The sequence below is a fragment of the Tympanuchus pallidicinctus genome, unplaced genomic scaffold (genome assembly GCF_026119805.1).
Source record: "Tympanuchus pallidicinctus isolate F22 unplaced genomic scaffold, pur_lepc_1.0 scaffold3, whole genome shotgun sequence".
Lineage (NCBI taxonomy): Eukaryota > Metazoa > Chordata > Aves > Galliformes > Phasianidae > Tympanuchus > Tympanuchus pallidicinctus.
Window position 1 is genome coordinate 629437 of NW_026294747.1, and position 22124 is coordinate 651560.

At 37.2% G+C, this 22124-nt stretch overlaps 1 protein-coding gene across 2 annotated transcripts in view; it reads right to left on the reverse strand.

The window, feature by feature from the left end:
• KIF18A (kinesin family member 18A) overlaps positions 1–22124 on the reverse strand; it is a 40478-nt gene that overhangs the window by 1029 nt on the left and 17325 nt on the right. For both annotated transcript variants that reach the window (XM_052692452.1, XM_052692453.1), the window contains exons 10-16: positions 21295–21457; positions 19836–20000; positions 18608–18729; positions 16893–17131; positions 3724–4204; positions 3319–3423; positions 249–358 (exon numbers count right to left, since the gene is read on the reverse strand). In XM_052692452.1, coding sequence (XP_052548412.1) covers positions 249–358; positions 3319–3423; positions 3724–4204; positions 16893–17131; positions 18608–18729; positions 19836–20000; positions 21295–21457 — 1385 coding nt within the window. The remainder of the gene's footprint in view (positions 1–248; positions 359–3318; positions 3424–3723; positions 4205–16892; positions 17132–18607; positions 18730–19835; positions 20001–21294; positions 21458–22124) is intronic.

Sequence of the window (22124 nt, forward strand, 5' to 3'; positions counted from 1 at the left end):
TAGCTCTTGTGACAAGGTTTTCTCCACCAAGCTTGCAGTAATACTGAGTTTTCATTAGATACTATCCAGTTAACTGTTAAAATGTTAGGAATTTTATTATTAAATGCATGGATATACTATTCAAAGCAATGGCTTAATATACTGATCAAAGCAGCACGTGCTGCTAAATCACCAAAATTACATGCATTGACTTTAAATTTGAATCACCTATGAAAACTTGATTGCCAGCACAGTGTTTTGATGCTTACCTGACATTTTGGGTACTCTCAATACTCTGTTGTTCAACAGGACCTCTTGTCGAACACGCTTTGGAGAAATTGGGTCTTGCAGATTACCTAAGCCAGCATTTGATGTAGAACTGGAAAAAAAAGCCAGAGGTTTTGCTCTCAGTCAAGCAATAAAGCTTTTACAGTAAATTTGTCCTTGCAATATGCAAAATACATTAAATAGCATTATCTAGTATTGGTAGTTCACAACCAAATGCAAAGAATAAACTAATTTGTCTATGGTGTTTATACATGAGAACGATTGCTCTTCTCTTCCTCTTTTTAAGAAATTGAGAAGAACATATCAGCAGTGAAAGCAAGAATTAATGTTGCTTAATTGTGAAGTGAAGAACACATAACATATTACCTTCTGGAAAATCATAGAAGTCAGTTTGATAGTCACATGATTACATTAAGAAACAACTTAAGTATGATATCCCTGAAGCGACTTGTTCAAGGAATTCACAGTGGTCAAACTTTGTATTGCTACAGTAGTTGTTCTATAGGCTCCAACAACATGAGAGGGGGTGGCTTCTCTATTTTTCAGAGAAGCTGCAAGAAAGATGTTACAGCTTCAAACTCACTAAGAAAAAAACCTGTATTTTATGCCTTTTAAGATGATGGAATTAAAATCCACAGGGAAAAATATGAACCTGTCTGTAATCTCAGCCTTACATGTTTTCCTCACTTGCATCCCTGGTTTCACTCTTCTAAGAATGCCCCATGAGCAAGTTTTCTTCTATTCGTGTCAAAGTTTCTGTGCTTTCCCCATCCCTCTAATGGGATTGTACTATCTCTATTTACAGTCATCTAACATGTACTAGCTCTTTTAATAATTTTCTGAAAATACATAGCAAGCAGTGAAGACCAAGGTCTGCCCCGTATCTGTCTTAAGATCTGGTCACATTGCTGCTTCTTGGAGCAGCATTGCAATCTTATTAGCCTAGGCTCTATTAGTAAAAACAGACTCTGTAATCTAACTGACTTATCTCCTGACAATAGGACCATTTCTAATTATATTAAAAGCATAGAGAATGTCTGAAATCTATGTTTTTATTTTCATGTTAGTAGGAGATGAGCAACCGGAGTGAATAAATGCGAACAGGTAAAGCATGAAAGACGAGAGGTGGGAAAAAATAACAAAGATGAATTGAAAGGAAGCCCTCTGATAAAAAAAGAGCATCTTTTTCTCTGTGACAAATAAGTAGCTTTCATTCCTTCTCTTCATAAACACCAAGAAAAAGCCATAGAGAGTTTTAGTTTACAATAAAGAATGCTCCTGGAGCTTATCTTAAAACATTTGCCTTAAGATCAGAGAAAGCAGGCCCCAAAAGTTCACTTACTCTTTCTTAAAGAGGCAACAAACTCAGTGCAAATAATTTGTGTTGTTAAACCTCATAACCGTCTGAAAATTTGAAAGGGCACAACATGCCTCCTTCCTTATTCCAGAAAGAAAGCCTTCAACAAGTAGTAACAATCAGAACAAAAACATGAGATTATATTGTATTCTTCTGGGAAAGTTTCTATTTCAAAGATGGTAATAAAGAGAGTGCTTTAAGTTTCTTTCATTTCCTGAGATAAAGCTGTAGAACTTGTTTCTAATGATCTTGAAACACTTTTAGAAGACCCATTAGGTAGCAGCTCCACTGGCTGCATAGCAGAAGGTGACTTATATTACGATCTATTAAAAAGTTGTAATAATTTTTGATCTTTTGAGGAAAGAAAAGGGAGCTGTTTCATCACTACAGACCAGACATAAATATTAATGTATTTACCAAATACATTAATAAATAGCTTTAAGTTGAGGGAGGGAAGATTTAGTTGGATGTCAGGGGGAAGTTCTTTACTATGAGAGTGGTGAGGTGCTGGAACAGCTGCCCAGAGAAGTTGGGGATGGGGCATCCCACCCTTGAACAAGGACGTGTTCAAGGCCAGGTTGGATGGGGCCCCGGGCAGCCTGGTCTAATATTAAATGTGGAGGCTGGTGGCCCTGCATGTGGCAGGGGGTTGGAGATTCGTGATCCTTGAGGACCCTTCCAACCCTGGCCATTCTGTGAGTCTGTGAAATTTTAAACAAAAAAAACAAACCAAACAAACAACAAGCAAGTACAATTAGTTTCTACTCAGTTGCAGCTTTTCTGCCACTCCCACCAAACCTCTTTCCAGGTCTAAATACAGAACAGATGAAATGCAAGGGTGTTTTTTTTTTTTTTCTTCATAGAATGAAACACAAGAATTTAGTCATAATAACTTGGAGCAGAAGTGAATTATTAGAAAAACAAAGGAAATGACCACGAGTATTGTCAGACATTTTCTCCACTTCCCATTTTGGCAGTCTTATGTCTTCCAGTGAAAGCACAACATTTCCAAATAAATTAGATTTTTGGATGATGACAGAATTACATTTTTTCAGAATTATATGATGTTTTTCTACTGAGACGACAGCAGATTTGGAAGATACATTCGTTTGTATTTATTCTATTAAAATTACAGAAGCCTCTAAACTAAAAGCTAGCTGAAAACCATTCTTCTCAATTTGTCAAGAGAAAACTTGAATTGTCAAAGATTTGAGTCAGAACATCTCATGTGCAGATTTGGATGACTTATATAAGATGCTTTTGAATTTGAAAGAACACCAAAACTGTAGTAAGAACAAGAGAAATGAATGTGAACTCATTTAAACAGGAGTCAACTTTAACCTTATGTAACACCATAATGTGATGGAAAATACAGCAATGACAGCAGGGTAGCAGAGTCCCAGGCTGCAGTTAGAGAGGAGAAACCCATGTGCAGCAGCCACAGATGCAGAAGCAAATGAAAGAAGCTGCCCACCTTCATAAGGCTTCACTTAGGCAGGGATCTCCAGCAAGACATCTTTGCCCCTGCTGCCAACCTTTAAATGAAGTCTGGGAAGGGGTGGAACCTGGCTCTAGCCCTTGTGGTCACTGAGGTATGTTGCTTGCACCTGAGCTCCCCTGCGTTGGCCCTGATCTCCCACCAAGTGCTCAATCACTGTTTCAGGTCATGACTTAGCATTCCTGCTACATCTTACCTTAACACCTTCCGTTTTCTCTCAGCAGCTGAAGTCATTGCCATATACGAGGGCTTCTCAAGTACTGAAGCAGGATTTTTGTTTTTCAAGGAAGAAAGACCAAATCTGAAATAAAATGATTTTACTTTATGAAACGTATTCTGGATAGAAGGCAAATGAAACTGCTCTCGTTATCCTCATTTCTTATTACTAACATATCATTGATTATAAATAATGGCAAAATTGTATCTGATACTAATTAAAATTGAAGGTTTGATTTTCAAAACATTAGTTAATTTTACTTGTAACTTCCACATCAATGACAAAAGACAGGTTCTTAAAAATAAGTAATATTAAAAATGTTTGGGAAATAGAAACAAAAAACCCAACAGATAACATTTCTTGCCCAAATAAATGGAAAAATACCTTTGAAGAATTCTATTGCTGCATGGTTGTGACTCCTTTGCAGATGAGTCAATAGAAATTGCATTTGTTTCACTTGTTTCTTCACTGAGAATTATTGTTGTGTCCATTCTATCTTCATCACAGTCTAGGATAACATCACACACAGAGTCTGTAATACTGGGCTTTCTCAGCTGAATACCTGTATTACGTTCATTTGTTTCCTGAAGGCCTGTCAGGTGTAATGCTTGTTTTACCACAGTCTGTGAACAGCTGCTTTGCATTGGTTTTCTGCAAGATTCTGGTGTATATACAATAGGTCGAACTTCCTTGCTGAGAGAATCCTCCAAATGACAGGGGCTGAAGTGCTTGGATGCAGAAGAACTTGGAGTTTTGACTGGAGAATCCATTAGCTTTCGTCTAGTTTGCTTCTGTGGTGTTACTGCAAATTCTACTAGTTGCGTATTTCTCTTTGCTTCTTGTGATGGTGTGCCAGAAGTTGAACCTGTGCAATGGCCAGCAGTTGGTTAGCACATTCACCTACATTTAGCACCTAAATAATGCTTTTCCCTTCTATTCCCTTCTGAAACATGTTTATTAGCAGAACATATTAGCATAAGTTAGCAAAAATACTATTTATTTCATCTACATATTAATTAGATCATGTAACTTTTATTACTTCTAATGCAGTATTGTCCAGATGGCAGCATTTGTTCTGTGGCACTCCAAGTATTATAAATATGCATAGACTGATATAGTTAATCCCAGAGATATTACAAGTAATCACAAGCAAGAGATGAGACATTACAACAGGGAATGGAAGAGTAAGAGCATTGAAAATGATAGCATTACCATGACAACTCTTAAATTAAGATGGTATCATCCCAGTAATCTACAGCTGCCTCCTAAACATGGTCATTTTTTCCTAGCAAGTATCATGCAGTAGAATGAGCAATTATTATACAAGAATGAGACCAAATCTGTTAGAGGGAAAGAAATCCTTTAACATTGCCAATGAGGCAGTAGTGTTTCGGAAAAAGGCAAAGATAGCAGCTATCTGAATTTTGTTAATCTTGATGTATCTACTCCAGAAAACTAAACTGTTAAACAACCAACTAATCCAAACACACTTAGAAATCAAAAGCTAAGGCTAAGCAATACAGCACCAATTGGCCATTGTTGTGATTCATCCTGATTTTTCAGGAAGCATCCCAATATTTTGTATTGCCACCTACTTGAAAACAAAAGCAATCTTAAAAGGGAAAAGGTCCCTCTTTTATTCAAGTTTCCAGTGAAGGAGGCTGATTTCAAGACAGCACTGTTCAAACAGCTAGGCTAGCAGTGACTTAACTCAACCACACGTAGTTAAATGCAGAAAATTAAGTGTCAAGGAGGGAGGAAGTGAGACAGACACACAAATCAAGGGCTGCAGAGACCTGCCAGAAAACAAAGTGCTCCTACATATAACTTTGTGTGAACAGAACAAGAAAAAGGCCACCATCCTTAAACACTTGCATGGACTGGCCCCACTTCAGCCTGTAGCCATCATATCAATCAGCTCCCCTTTCTGCATTACCTACTACATTCCTAGGAGTAACTAAATTGTACAAAACACTCCTACCTTTAAATTGCACAGTTACTCAGGAATTCACTACAGTACTCATGTAACAGTGCAAAAAAAGAAAATACTTATTTCTCCTAAAACTCCATACTCTTTCTGCCCCAGAATAAGAACTGGTTCAAACTCCTCAGAATGCCTAACTTCAACTCATTCATTAATGTGCTATTTTAGTAGTTCAATAATAATTCTTAGAATAGGAGAAAAACTGAATCAAGATACTGCATCTACCTCCTACCTGCCCAAGTTTGACTTCCTACAGAAGTGTGAATGAATCTTTCTCTGACTGTTGACCATTTCTCATTACTGGTGTAAGCCACAGTTAAAATCCAATCTACTATAGACAAGAAGCCTTAAGAATACCGTTTATTTAAAATCACATCTGGGCCTTTTCCCTAGTATATAAGAGCCTCACTGAAGAAAAGCATTCTGAAGGAAGATCTCAGCATCTTTCTTTTTTAATTAAAAACCAAACAAACACACATTTCCTATGCAGTCACTACATACTTTGAAACTAGACAGTATATGGTAGGCACTTCATGACCATCTAGAGATGATAGCCAATTAGAAGATATAAATCAGAGCTGTGAGGAAGTAGAGGAGGATTTAAAAACTACCATGAAGCCTAGACATGTTCAGTGAAGATGGAATGGGTAGTACCAAAGCATGTCAAAGCAGCAAGTAAATGAGATGCAAGAGATATGGCACAAATCTATTCTATATCACCAACATTTAATAATGAAACCACGTAAAAATAAACAATTATCCCACACTCAAGGGCTCATTTTCAGTGAAAAATGTTTAAACAAAGAACATAATCTTAACCAACAATTCCTAAACAATAAAGTAGGTTAAGTGAAGCTAAGCTACTTATGAGTTTCACAGACAATTATATGAACAGCTACAACTCTCTTATGTTTTCATCTTTAAAAAAAAAAAGGAAAATTCAAGTTTCATGCTTGACATGAAATAAATGAAATTTGAATATTTATGCATACGTGCATTTGTGAGTGCGCCCATTACAGACTGCCTTGTCACACACAATGTATGCAAGGGATTTTTTTAATAAAAAATGCCCGTTTTTAATATTATATCTTATCTTAGCCTAGTGTATTGTCAGTATTCACCAGACGAAGTGCAGCAAAATGTTGAGGCAGTAACTTGATTGTAATTTGTAACACTATCAACAATGTTACGCTTCATTAATCTGCTTGCTTAATCAACAGTGCTATGCTTCATTAATTTGCTCTCTTTAATTTTGGTTTTCTGAAAGAGCACAATATTCTTCTCCATAAAAGACATTCAATACCAACACTGCTCTCCCCAAATTTTTTTCTGGCCATCACAAACAAAAATACCAAGATTTTGTAGACTTTAAAAAAAAAAAAAGCCATTATATAATGTTTGCAATTAAGTCTTTGAAATAACTATCCATTAGATGTTTTAAGACACATTTTAAAATATTCATTTATTAGATTTTTCTCCTGCTCGTATGCATCTGTTAGAGTGTGTTTCGGGAAAAAGAGTGGTTAGAATTCTCTTTTCCTGCTGTTGCATTATGACAGAGTTTCCAGTTTCAGAAAGTTTGCTTACTGTAAGACAGTGAGGTTTTGCTAATGTCCTAAAGGTACTAGGAAGGAAGTCTGATGGGGAAACATTTTGGTGAGAGTGCCAAGTTTTAGAAGCTTCTTCAGGACTGAATACTGGAAGCATTTTTAATACTGGAAGCATTTTTAAATTAACCGTAAATGCAAGCATTTAAACCATGAATGAGATAGGTAAAGAACATAGAAGTATTGCCAACATTAATAATTTCTTGAATTTCATCATAATAAACTGTAATTCACACTGTAATACATTTACATTAATAGACAATTACAACAATTCCACATAGGGCAAATATAAGCCGTTAGTCAAAATTCAGACCTATTTTTAAAATCTAATTATTTCTGGAATTAAACTCAGAGCAAGAAGTAGTTTTAAAAAAAAAATAAAAGCCTTGGGCCACAGTTAAGTGGAGAACATATTAAATATTCAAGAAAAGTCCCTTCTCAAAGCTTCTTGTGAAAGCATTAAGTCATTCCTAAAAAAGTAAACAAAAGCATTATTAGCAACATCTTCTCTTCTCCAGGTTCAACAAGCCTCTCCCTCAGCCTGTCTTCACATAAGAGCTGCTCCAGACCTCTGATAATCTCTGTGGCATACGGTCCCACCTCTGGACAGCTTCAACAAAAGCCCTATGCCCCTTTGCTTCTTGAGGGCCCCAGATCCAGATGCAGTTCTCCAGACGGGGCCACACGAGGGCAGAGCAGAGGAGTCATTTCCCTCTCGCTGCCAGCCACCTCTTTCCATGCTGCCCAGGATGCTGTTGATGTTCTGCAAGTGCATATTTCTGGTTCGTGCACAGCCTTTTCCCACCTGGACTCCTCGCTCCTTCTCTGCAGAGCTGCTCTAACCAAGTTCTTTTCCCAGACTGTACACATAGGGATTGTCCAGACCAAGCAATCCAAAGCCTCTGTTCAACCTCTCTACATTTACATGGGCTCGCTTTCCAGGTCTGTCTAGGTCCCTTCTTATGTTCTTCAGCTTAACCAGCAAATGCTGGTTCAGCCATGCTAGTTTCCTGCCTTCTCTGCAGGATTTCTTACCCAGGGGGATGGAGAGCTCCTGTTACCACAAATGCATCCGTGAAGAGCTGCCAGCTCTGTTCCATACCTCCGTCCCAGAGAACAGCTTCTTCCAAAGGATCCCACTCAATTCCTTAATCAGCCAGAAGTTCACTCTTCTTACTTTCAGGGGCCTTACTCTGTTCTTTACCAGGCCCATATTCCTTGAGATCACAAACTCAACTAGAGCACGGTCACTACAGACCAGATGTCACGGAGTTGACCAGATCAATCTATGTCCGTGACAGGGGCGACAGGGGCGACAGGGCCTCTGCCCTCCCCCCCACCCCAGTCCCACAAAAAATGGGAAGGAAGGAAGGGAGGAAAAGAGCAGCAGCAACAAATCTATGGAGGAAAACTTATTTTACTATAATATCGGAATACAAAAAACCCCACAATATATATAATTTAATTGAAATTGAGATTAATAAATCAAACAAGATAAGAGAGAGAGAGAGTTCCCGGGACCGATTCAAACCTGAAAAGCTTGGAACAGCCAGGAAAGCACCTCCAGCACCCACTGCCAGGCAGCAAGAGAGCGCCCCCCCACCCGGAAGGGCCAGATCCCGTGACTGCTGTAATGTACAGGGATAGGTACTGGGATTGGGGCAGTGACACTTTAATGCCCCGTGCACTACATGATGTTTTGATGTGGAATACTGAAATCCAAAAACAAAAAAAAAACAAAACCAAAAACATAGAACCATGACACCAGACTACCTTCAGTCTTCACTTCTTTAATTATCTCCTCTGCAGTGAGCACTAGGTCCACTACCACTTCTCTGGTTAGTTTTTCTATTTCTTGAACCAGAAAGTCATCCTCAGCACACTTCACAGTCTCCTGGATTACTCAGAAACCGCCACAAGGTTTTCCCAGGAGACATCCAAATGGTTGAAATGCCCCATCAGGATGAGAGTCTGTGAAAATGAAGCAAGAAGGCCTCACCCACAGGCTCCCCATGGTTAAATAACCTACTGTAGGAGCGCAACCACCAGATGTCCTTTATTCATCCAGTCCCAGCCTGTTTGTGGCTCTTAAAGGCAGTTGTCCATTTCTTAACGTGCAGGCATTCCCTGGGGTGGGGTGGATGTCTTATCTCTTCTAAAAAGCTTGTAGTTCTCCATCATAATGTTCCAGTGGCACAATTCATCCCACCACATTTCTGCAATATCAATTAGGTCATAGTTTTCCAAATCTACTGTGGTCCCCCAGCCCTCCTGCTCTCCTTCTCATGCTGTTTGCATGGGTGTAGAATAACTTCATCTGGGCTGCTGGTTGACATTACCTTCTTAGAGGAGCCCCTCCACATTCCTTCAGGACAAGTCTGAGATTTTTCCCAGCTATCTTCTTAAGTTTTACAGTGTTCACCAGCCTGCTTCTGTCACTTAAATGTTTATGACAGAATCCTTAGAGTTGCAATGGGCATTTACAGATCACCTAGTCCAACTCCTCTGCAATGAACAGGGACACCTACAGCTTGATCAGGTGCTCAGAGCCCAGTCCAGTTTGACCTGGAATATCTCCAGGCATGGGGCATCCACTACCTCTTTTGTCAATCTGTGCCAGTACTTCACTAGCATCATCCTAAGAACCTCTTACATCCAAACTAAACTGCCTTGTTCTAGTTTCAAACCATCTCCTTTTTCCTAGCACAACAAATCCTGCTAAAGAATCTGTTCCCCTTCTTTCTTATAACCTCATTTAGATACTGAAAGGCCACTACCAGGTCTCTCCAAAGCCTTCTGTTCTCTAGGGTGAGCAGCCCCCAGCTCTATCTATCCTCAAAGGGGAGGGGAGGTGTTCAATCCCTTGGGCCATCTTTGTGGCCCTCCTCTGGATGTGCTTCAACAGGTCCATGTCTGTTTTATACTAAGGACTCCACATCTGGATGAAGAACTCCAGAATGAGTTCTCATCAGTGCAGAGTAGATGGGCTCACCTTTCCCAGACTGAAATGCAGTTTAAAAGTAATTGCCATAATTCCTTCTGTGTATTGTTACCAAATTCACTCAATTTAGAAGTAAAAATCATCCCCAACTGAGCAACAACCACCCAAACAGTATGAGGTGGCTTTTGTCTTTAACTTTTTACTACCTGTTTCAAAAGACTACTTAGAAGAACAGATTTATCAGGAGAAAAAGTAGTATTAGACATTTGCAGAAATGAAATGCAAGCTAATATGAAAAACAGAATGCAATATTTACAGAACATGAGTCACAACAAAAGCAAGTTGAATTAATGACAAGAGAAATGATAAATTGGGCTAGATCTAATTGATGCAGAGGACAAAGTAAAAAAAAAGTCTTCTGGAACTGATGTTAATACATGCATATAAGGGGAATATTTCTGGAAACATTCTAAATTAAGTCTGCCAGGTTCTTCTGCTAAAGCAAAATCAAATATTAATGTATTCATTTCAATAAACATTTCTGAGCAACCAATGATTGATCCAATTACTATACTAATCATACATTTTGATTCTTCTAACAACTGACTTGTGGAATTCCGCATTGCAAATGAGGTCTAGTGAATGAATTTCATTTATTTAATCTCCTTGTGACCCAAAGGCACCTCACTGTGAAGGTGAGTTTAACAATTGTTTTGCAAAAATCAAGGAAACAACCCCCAGAAAAACAGAGCAGCTGTGAACTTAAAAGGCTAAAATTCAGGCTACGTAGTTGTGGGTCCCAATGGTCAGGAATACCATTTCACATCACATAAGAAAAATACTCAGTCATACAAGACAAGCATGAAAAAGCTGTTCAATATATGAGGAATCTCTCCTACATACAAGCAGCATGCTTTTTCAATTTTTAATGATTCTCCTCCTATATACAACTACATCCCAACTTTTCCTGTCATTCCATATAATAAATTGACTTCACTTTGGGATGTTTGTCACTGGGGGAAGTAATGGATACTTTTTTTTTTTTTCCTACTGTAAATCAATTTCATTCTCTCATTGCTAATGTAAGTAAGGCTTCCGGAAATGGGATGCCTGAAACGATGCCAAGATCCTTCCTATTCACAGAAATAACTGCAAGCACCAATCATAGCTTTCCACCCATCAGTTTATGCTCTGAATCCTGTGTGGCTCTCCATTAAACAGCCAAAAACTGTCTAAATTCATTTTTAAATGAGGTTACATTTACATTAACATGAGGTTTTCCTAGTGTTACTTCATTTAATGGAAATAGTTGAGTTTCTCATAAAGTTACACATTCTGGATTCACAAAAAACAACTGTAACATATAATTGAAAATAAAATGATAAAATAAAATGCTAAAAATAATATGGATGAAAACTCAGGAATGTACATTCATAAAATAATTGTTTTTAAAAGATCTCACCTATTAATAGAGTATATAAGTAGGTTCAGATGTTATGGAAACAGCATGTTAAGGCTTCAAAATGAACATAAGCAAGAATAGAGGTTCTGAAATTAAAGAATTTTCAGTCACAGAATAAAATCCTATAATCATTAAGGCTGGAAAAGACCTCAAAGATCATTTAGTCCAACTGTCAACCTATCCCCCACAATGCCACTAAACTGGTCATGTTATAGGAAGGTTTTATTTAAGAAAACACGAACTGCTAAGGATGTATAATCAAGTAACATAGAAAATACTTGTAAGTGTTCCTGAATTATTTAAATTGAACAATTGGCAATTAAATCAAAGTGTTTCGTTTGGGAGTAAATTTGAAGCAATCTCATGTTATGGTCAAAAATCCTGGAGTAGTAAAAAAAAAAAAAAAGTACAACCAGAAATTAGAGACAGATTCTCCTGTACAGAACATTCCTTGAAATGCTATACATACAATGTGTTAGCATGAAAAGTTACATAAACTGTGGCAAAGCCAACAAGCTGTAATTAGCTTGTGCAGAAAATTAACGGTCTTAATAACTTGACCACAGAAACATGTTGAAAGAATAGCCAGACTTTTGATCTTGTTCTTTCCCCCATAGCTTTATAGCATTTAAAACACAGGAGAGCTTTTCCATGTAAGAAATTCTTAAAGTTCTATGCATTACTAGAACTCAGCTTAAATTCTACATCATTTTTAAACTCCTGATAGAGAAAAGGGCATCTTTTAAGATCATATTGAAACCGTTAGCCAATGAAGGCAGTGTTTTGGAAAAGAAATTCAAAATACTTCTTGTGATTCACCTTGAACAAGAGAATAAAGATCCTTACTTTGACCTTTAGCATCATTTTTGTTCTTTATTCTTAAGTCATTTACTAGCTTGACTTACTTCTTCAGAAGCAGATAATGGAAATACACAGTTAATGGAGTAACCCAAAACTTAAGGTCCCACTTTCATAACTTTTCTTGATCTACAGAACTGATTCAGCTGCATTGGATTTCTGGAGACAGTGATTATACTCCAGTAAGTTATTTGACTTGAAGCATTCCAATCTATGAGAAAACACTCATCAACAATTAATTTGCATTTCAAAAATGTCGTGGTTCCCTCCAGAATAGCTGTCAGCAAAAGATAAATGTATCACTAAAAACTGAGTGCCTGCAATCAGTGCCTCGTGTTTTATGATAGGCAGAATTAAGCGGTTTCCTTTAAGCACAGATGTATGTGTGTAACGTTATCCTGAAAATGTAGTTTCTATATGTAAATGTGGATAGTGCATGGATGTTGCATACAATCCTTAAACCTCAGCAAGAACGTAATAACTGACTCCATAAGCTTAGATGAAGATAAATTTATATTTTCCACAAGTACTACATCAGTAGTTTCTAACATCAGTCACTTTTTTTTTCCCCAATATCTTCTCCAAAGCCTTCATGCAAATGTAGGTTCAAGAAAAAGCCATCATTTGTTCTCAGCTGACCTAGCACAAACTCTTCCTTTGCTACAGACCCTTCCCTTCTGCTACAGAAGCATGTTTCATTGGGACAAATCATTTAATTGCCACCTAGTAACTTGGCTAACCTTTTCTCCACAATTACTCACTTGGAGTATTTCAGAAGTTCCTTCTCTAAGTAATGTATTTATTTGAAACAGAAAAATATCGCTGCTCCCTACTCACACTGTGGAAATTAAGAATCAAATCTCAAAAAACTGTTTTGCTCCTTCCCCATGACAAGCTGAAGTCTGTGCAGTTATATCATAGGTGAAATATGGATTTTTATACAAAAAAAGTAACTGCTGTGTAACACAGATATACACACACTATATATATATATACCTAAAGTGTGTGTATATATATTTGTCTCTGTGCAAAAACATTGCTTCCTTCCCAACACCTTAAACAAGTGATATCAATAATGAAATAACACTGCGCTAAAGGTGTGGGGAGGATCTGTAAAAATCTTCCTTTTCATTTGTTCACTAAGATCTTAGGTCAGCTCCTGCTAACAACTGCCAAGCACACATCTGAAATGACTTAAGGGAGAAGGAACTGGATTTCTGAATAATTTATTTTAAAGGAAGAAAAAATTACTACATCCTTCCTACTTCTCATCAGGATGCTGCCTTTCTGCTTCTTCACATTTTCCCATGCTCATATGTTCTTTTTTTTTGATTTACAGTGTTTGTTTTTTTTTTTTCTTAATAGTTTTATTAGTTTTTTCTGCAAAAGAGAAGTTATTTCCATAGCCTAATATCAGGTAATACTTCCAAGTATTTTTCAAGTGAATTCAAAAAACAATTTAAATAGAGCTATTTCATTGCATTTATTTTGTGCTCCACTGGAATTTCTTTTAAGTCACTTTATTTTCAGCTGAAATGGACTACTTATTTTCTACCTCCAGCATCCAACATGCAAGAAACAACTGTGCAAACACACGTGATATCTTAGAAAGAGCACAAAGATTAAAATAATGTAAAAATTATAAATATGTTAATAAACTTTGTTTTTCTGAGCACAGTTCTCCATTTTAGAACTTTGAAAATCCCATTATGCAAAGTCAATTCTCATTTCAATTCCAATTCCATTTCAAATGTCAAGTTCTCAATACAGCAGTAGCTGGTAGAAATTGTTATCCCATACAGTTATGTCTGCAAGGTTTTGTAGAATGATGGCTACCTGCTGAGCAGTAAATTTTACAGTAAGAATTGCTCCCGAGGAAAAAGCTGCTCAAGAAAACTTATTTCATGTTAGCCCACCAACTTATGCTGCCAATGAGAAAGAATGTGAGAGAGAGGTGGACTCTTCATGAGGAATATCAGGAATTGGTGAGCCTAGGAGCATCATAATGCACTTCTACAAGCTCAAAGCAAACAGGAAGAGCACAATTAGATTACGAGAAAAATGTGATGTGCCTGGTTACCACATCCTTTCATGTTACATAACTTCCATTTGAAAGAGTTCTTTCTAACTGCTTTTCTTCTGCCTGTAGTTCAAGCAGCACATGAAACTTTTTTTTTTTTTTCCTATTTCCACAGAGAATAACAAAAATAAAAACACAATAAGGATTTCTACGAACACCTTTAGGCAAAGACACCATTTACATCTGGAGAGAAAAATCTGTCTTGCTCAAAAATAATGTGTCCATTTACTTAGAAAGCCATAAGTTGAACATTCAGAACTGGAGAATGTCTACTTCATTCAGATTTGCAATACAACCCTTCAACTTATGTCTATGATTCTACAAGAGTGATTAGTTTATGCCTTAAAAGTTCCTGTAAGCATTCATATAATGATTTTAGTGCTTCTGAGCAAGAATAGATCTGGTGTAGCATTTGATGAAAGGCAGAACAGAGCCAGAACTCCACAATGAAGCGTGCACTAGTGTGAGTAAGCTACAGAAATGTAAATTTATGGCAATATCCCACATATGACAAGCCAATCTCTACAATCACTATTTAGCTACAGTTTTCAGAGTTCACAGAAATGGTATTTGGATATATTTACACACTCTACCCCTTACACCCAAGCAAAAAAGAAGAGTTCCAGTCTTGGACCTTAGTGCATCAGCAATGCATCCTCAACATGAATACTAGCTAGCAGCACTGCTTCACGCTTGCCTTGCACATTTACAAGACAGAGGCCAAAGGAAAACTCATTCTGTGCAAATCTTGAGTCCTCATTATATAAAAGGCTTAAAGAAATTCACATTTTTCCTTCCACAGTCAGACTAACACTTCCACAAGCCCACCGTTATTCTAAATACTATAAAAAATGAAATTATGCTGAACATACAAATTCCAGGCAGATAATCACAACCAAAATTATGAAGGAAAAGAGCCTCTTCCATTCTCTCCACAAGTGCACTTCTCTAGATACATACACAAAACATGATCTGAATTGAGTTTTTTTTTGTGAGCTAAACTGCTAATACCTAGAATTCTAGTTCTAGCACTGGAATCAAGATGTTACAGTGGTTAAATTCTCAGAGGAGTTTTGACAAAAACAGAAGAACACCTTCAACTCTTTCACTAAACAAATGTGCTTTGTTGTGACAGAATAAACAGACTAGGAAACTAACTTTAAACTGTATTCTCTTTGTTTATAAACAGATAACTAGAACAAGAAAGCAACTTTCTAAAATCATTTCATAAAGCTTTGCAAAATAGATTTTGATTAGTATCCTATCATAGAAGCAATGCAGATTCTATCACGACTACTGTAATTTGCCAAAGACTGCCAGCAACCTGTGATAATACATCCAATTCCTTTCTGCACTGGAAATATAATTGGAGCAGAGTGAAAGAATGCTGCCTCCCACTGAGATCTGCTGCCCTCACTCTAAGAAGGACAGCCACGTAAGCCACTAACTGTTTTTAACCTTGCTGAGCCTCTGACTAGCATGGGCAGAGCCCTAAGTGCAACAGCTCTTTCCTTCTCTCCTCGAGTGCTAAAACAAACGATTCTATACCTTAAAGAAACAGCCCACACAATACAATCTGACATTATGCTGCATACAGCAAAATAAACAGGTCAGCGCTCTGGTTATGATCAACAGCAGTATTAATGTGTCAAATCATGCATGCATTTGATGAAAACTGAGAAAAAAGAACTTCAGCAGAGCAATTCTCTATCCTAGAACAAGCTGAATAACAGAAAGCTAAAGAAAGCAAGGAACTAATTGCACAGTGCTCCAGGGCTTACTGCTTCTCCATGTCAACCACCTTTTGAGAAGCACAACAATTATTAAAAGCTTCCTTTTTGTTACCTATAGATGTCTTTCACTATTACAATTTATTAGCCTTACCCAGAAAGCTAAAGTGTGCTGAGTGTTACCTATCCAGAATAGAAGATTCAAGCATTTCACCACAGCAGCTCTGAGATGTCAATTCACCATCCCTCAGGACAAATACTCCAATGCAACTTGTTTGCTTTCTGGGAAAAAAAATCTAAATAAGAAGAAACAGCTGTCTAGAGTCATGGGGAATTCATGGGGCCATCACCACGCTGCAAAAGAGCCAATGTCACAATAGAAACACTGAATCTTCAATCCTTCGAGAAATAAACTTATAAGATGTTGTACTAAATCATTTCCAGGTAAACTCACAATTAACAGGAAAGCTCATTCTGCTCAAATATAACTTCAAGCTGAGTAACTGTAGTAGCCACTTAACTTTTAGAATTACTTTGAAATAATTATAGTACAATTGACACCAGAACTTTTTCCATCAACATCACCTGAGAGACTGAAATAGATCAGTAATGCTACAAAGTACCTAGGAACACTGATGTACAGGCCATGTTACAAGATAAAAGGGAGTTATTTGTTAGAACTGAGCTCCTAAAAGTGTCTGGCCACTGAAAGAGTAATAAGGAATGGCATTCACTTTTTTCTCTTTATAGAAAGTGGCCCGGAATCTCAGTTTTACATTCACCCTCAATATTAGCAGAAGTGTGCATCCACCACTACACATTAAGGAGACGCAGCTTTTTCATGAAATACTTGAATATTTCCAACAGAGAAAAAATTAGTTATATACTTACAGCATGGGGTCTTCTGCTTGTTCACAAGTTGTGGGAATGCAAAGATAGCTGACACGTCTAGCTCACGGTTTTCCTTCTGTTCATCATCCCCAGTCTGGTCAGCCCAAACTACTGATTTTTGTCTTTGAATCAGCTGTTCTACCTCTCCAAATTCAGCCTCAGTTAAAGTATTTGTCAACCCAGCTTCTTTCAAAGTCAGATACTGCTTGCGAAGAACTGGAAGCAAAGCATTTAGAACTCTGTAAAACAAGACAAATGTGACTAAATCACAACCTGGTCTCTACTAGCACTGCTGCCACCACTAGTAATTCAAGGGTTTTTCCTTGTCCTCCTCCACCCTGGAGATCTGTTTTATGTCATTCCACAAAATTTCAACTAGGAAAAAACATTCTTGACTAAGCTGAGTAACTTTTCTCTTTAGCAAAATCAAGTATTTCACTATAAGAATTTTCCAAGTATAGTTTTTCTTTAATGTCTACGATCCTCAGTTTTTCCTCACTGTTTCTAAGATCCCTCAATCAGTACAAAAATAGTTGTCATATCCTGATGGAATTTGGACTTTTAGGAAATTAAGGATAAGATGCACGCACAACTGCAAAACAAATTCAAATGACAGAAGTTTCAGAAATGTATATGAATAAAGGAATTTTTTTTAGCTCTTGCCTTGGTTGCAAGACTAAGCTCTAGGTTCAAACAGTAGCCAAGGGGATGTGCATGCAAAAAAACAAATGAGAAACTTGAAGTTACAGAAATGGAACGCTAAGTGATTGGTTTTCAGCTTTGAAGGTTTGTGTATTTGTTATTGTAAAGCTTATGCTAAATACCCTTTCTTCAAATGATGACTAGCAGCCAGTTATTTCATTTTGGAATTATTTCATTATATACATTTTACATCTGTTTACGGAAGACCTTTGTGATTACTTCTCATTGCATATCTTGCACCCTGAAGGCTTGTATTCAACAGGTTCAAGAGACTGATGACAGAGCTGATATTTACCTTCAAATTCAGCTTTTTTTTTTTTTGCAGTCTGACCACATATATACCAGTTTAATTATAACATTCTTAGTACAGGTAGAAGCATTTAATTTCCTGCACTGTAGATACGAACACAAACGCACAAATTGCAATCAGTACTGTTCAACATAAAAGTGAAAAAAAATACAGTAGCCTATTAACAAGTCCTTAAAACTATGCAGAGAAAAATGAAGTAAAAATAAGTGATGGACACAGTCCTCACAGTTTCAGATAAACAAAGAATGAATCATAGAATCATAGAATCACCAAGGTTGGAAAAGACCTAAAAGATCACCCAGTTCACCTATTCCCAACAGCTCCCACTAAACCATGTCCCTCAACACAACATCCAGCCTTTCCTTGAACACCCCCAGGGTCGGTGACTCCACCACCTCCCTGGGCATCCATTCCAGTGCCTGACCACCCTTTCTGAAAAGTAATATTTCCTCATGTCCAGCCTGAATCTGCCCTGCCGTAGCTTGAAACCATTCCCCCTGGTCCTATCAGGGAAAGAAAGCAAGATTTACCAAGCTATTACTTTCCTTACTTTTTTCTAGAAGAAAACAATTCTAATCTTAAGATAAAAGTGAGAAAAATCATGCTTCTGTTTTAACTAACTATCAGTTCTATAGATATCCCAAAGTTACAAATGCCAAAAAGGAAGTTTTAAAGAGGCCTCCTGTACTGAAATTGTACTTACTTTTCCATCTGCTTATAGTGCTGATCTTGAAAAGACAATAGAGATAGCATGTGCTCAATCTGGGCTTTCAGGTCCTTAACTTCTAGGTTTAAATGGCAACATTGAAGATCTTCGTGCAGTTCCTTAGGAAATTAGCAATGAAAAACAAACAAACAACTGTAGACCAAATTATAAGTGAGAAACTGAAGCATAAAATGAAAAATAATCACATTAATAAGTGATCTATTGAAATGTAAAGCTAAAATGGATCAATAGTATTCTAATAAATTTCTTGTGAATTGTTTGATTTTAATTTACATGTATAAATATTTTGTTAATTGACAAAAAGATGAGTGTGCTCTAATTAGCTCTAGGAGTCCAGCAGGCACACATGTATTTACATGTGCATGGCCAAAGATACACTTGCTGCTTTTCCTATGTACTTGCTCCATATTTGGATTTCAGTGATGCTGACTAGAACAAGTGTCCCTCATTCAGTTATCTTCCTGTGATGCCAATATTTTATTTGAAATACTTTAAAATTGACTCTTACTGTATAAAAAAAAATTTAGTCATCCTAATATAAATATTCCATTACCTGAGTTATACAAGTGCTCATTGCACAATGTAATTCAAGCCAGCCTAATTGCCAACTGAAATCAAAAGGCAGAGAGGAAAATCCCAACCCTTTCTTTTCCTCATCTTTGCTTTCCTGTACATGCTTTCATCCCTCCCCTTCTGCCAGCTCAGGTGTTCACTCGGGACTGCATCAAGCTTGAGTTGCTAAAACTTGGAAAAGAGCTTAACACAATTTCTTCCCTGATTCTCACCTCTCTCGCAACCTTGAAATGAATTTTTTTTCTTCTTTTTTTTTTGGCCAAGATAAAAACTAGATTAGGCATGCTTAGACAAGCAGTAAGACCTACTGTGAAGGTAAGAACAGAAGTGTAGGGCAAGAAGCAGGATCAACTCTCAAGCAGCTGTCTCAAGTGCTCAGCCATACCATTTACTTACCTTTAGAATGTGTTATTACAGGTAATTATACACTTTTACACAGAATAGTTGTACAAACAACACGATACCATTACGGTAGAAAATCTAAAATACTTAACACTAGATTTTGAAACCACTCTGAAAGAATTAGTCACAGTCAAAACCATAAGGGAGATGGAAAGAAGAAAAGTCTACCCTTGAGTCACATGTTGCTTACAGCGCATGAAATCTGCCCTTGAAGTGAAAGGCCTTTTACCTTTGGAATACAGCCACCTTGATCCAGGAGGCGCATTTCGGTTTCAACGCGATGCAGCCAATTGGTATTTTCCTCAAAATGTTCCATCTTCTCCTCTTTCTTCTTCTGTACATGTGCACAGTAGGTTCTAAGCCTTGCAAGCATATGATCCCGCTTGCAAGTGGCCTAAAATTGAAAAAGACACAGTACTGAAAGTGGCAACTTTCATCTGATATTTTCTAGCATCTCTCTATAAAATAATTCTATATACTTACACAGCAAATATTTCACATTTTTGACTAGTTTAATAAAAGTAAAATAGCTCATTCTTCTTATGGAGCATCACTGAACCACCTGAAACATTCCCATACTCATTTAATTTTACCATTATTATGGCCTACTCTTGGTAGAAACTTATTGTACTTATAGAACCAGTGATGCTTGACTGTTAGGCACACCTGCAAGTTACCTAATGGCTAAAAAAAAAAAATCATTGGAGCATTTCAGTGCAGTACTGCTAAGATCCAACACAGAAGCTTGCTCTTAAGAAACATTTATATGAAACTGTGTGTGAGCACACAACCCCCACTATGAACACAACTGCGCCCCACTGGACAAAAGCATTACTTCAGAGTTTCTATAACATGATAGAATTTTAGAGTGTTAGTCACTTGAAATGTCTTAATGACAACCAAAAACTTGAGGCATTTTTTCTATTTGGACCAAATGCCTTGTGAATTACTGAAAAAAAATAGTAGCTTGCAAACTATCACCTTCAGCTCAAATCAATGCAGACTGTTACTGTCACTAATCAAAATCAGCCCCACCATGAAACTCAGTTTCATGAGTACATAAAACATTGAAGTCAAATTGTATCAGAGAAATTAAAATACTAGAAGTTACCTTGATCTTCAAGAAAGAAGCAAGCGTTCAGTGCAACATCAATTGTTAATAATTAGCCTCATACTCTTGAGTTAAATTTCATGGCAATTAAACATGATTTTGGCTCACGTGACCTTGCCTACAAACAGCTATTTAGAGATGGTTCTGCTGACTAGTGGAAACAATAAGAATCTGTCTTGTTTAGCACAATGTCAGTGTTTCTCCTTACGAACAGGATTAGTAACAGCACATGGTTATATCAGCTTCATAACAGCCTCTGTGGCTGTACCATCCATACATTATCACAGTTTTTGGACAAGATCACTGTGAGCCTCCCAAGGCATTAAGTAACTATGACACACTCCAACCTGCAGAAGGTTCAGCTGAAAAAAGTTTTCACAGTTACCAGTAATGAGCAGAAACACACAGTTTATGTGGCATGGGGAAAAAGCCTGACTGGCATTAAAATAATATTTCTAACCTTAATACGGAGAATGTTATCTGAGTGTTAATCAGTGTCCCGTATCAATAGTATAAATAACAAAGCAGTAGCTAATTGTTTAAGTTGCATAAATACTTTAGGACTTAGACAACTCACCTTCTCTATTCTTTCTTCAGAGCATATCAGTTGAATTTGTTCGTGATACTGTTTCTGATAATAAGCCTTCAGTGTACTGACTTTCAGCTGCATTTCCAGCTTCAGGTATTCTTGTCTGATTTCCTCACGGTTTGCAAACACATTTTTAAGAACTTCTTTGTATCTATTACAAGTGAAGTATCACAAAGATAAGCAAGTGAGCTACTAGTACTTTATTATTACATGCAAACACACACAGGCCATCCTTTATTTTGGGAAAGTCTCCAATCCAAGCTGTAAATCAGAATATGCATCACACCTTAGCGCTTTTCAGGCTAATAGGGGAAACAGTGATGGAAGATACTTAGAAGTTACTCCAACTAGACTAATGTCTAAATGGACTTAAAAATCTGCTTATCCCTAGTCTGCAACGCAAATTAGAGTAACAAGCATAAGGAGAAAGCCTAGAAAGATCACCACATTGCAATGTAAGTTTCTGTGGTGGTATTCTCACCTTTCATTCCTAGATACCGCAAGAGCAGTCCAGAATACTCAAAAAGATTCAATCATGACACCAAGATAATACTCACATAAGGTGACAGTTAAACATGCAAGCATTCTAAAGATATGCAAAATTAGATTGCTATACAGTGTTTGTTACAGAGCATCATGAAATGCTGTACAGTTACTGTAAAATTGAGCATAGGCTGAAGTAGAGAACAAGCTGAAGAGACATTCTTGCCATAAAGTTAACTTTTAGACAACGCATTTCTGAAGTAGCAATTTCATAATCTGAATTCTGAACAGCCCAAACTGTCTTATTACTTGCATTTTAAGAACAGGGTAACTTT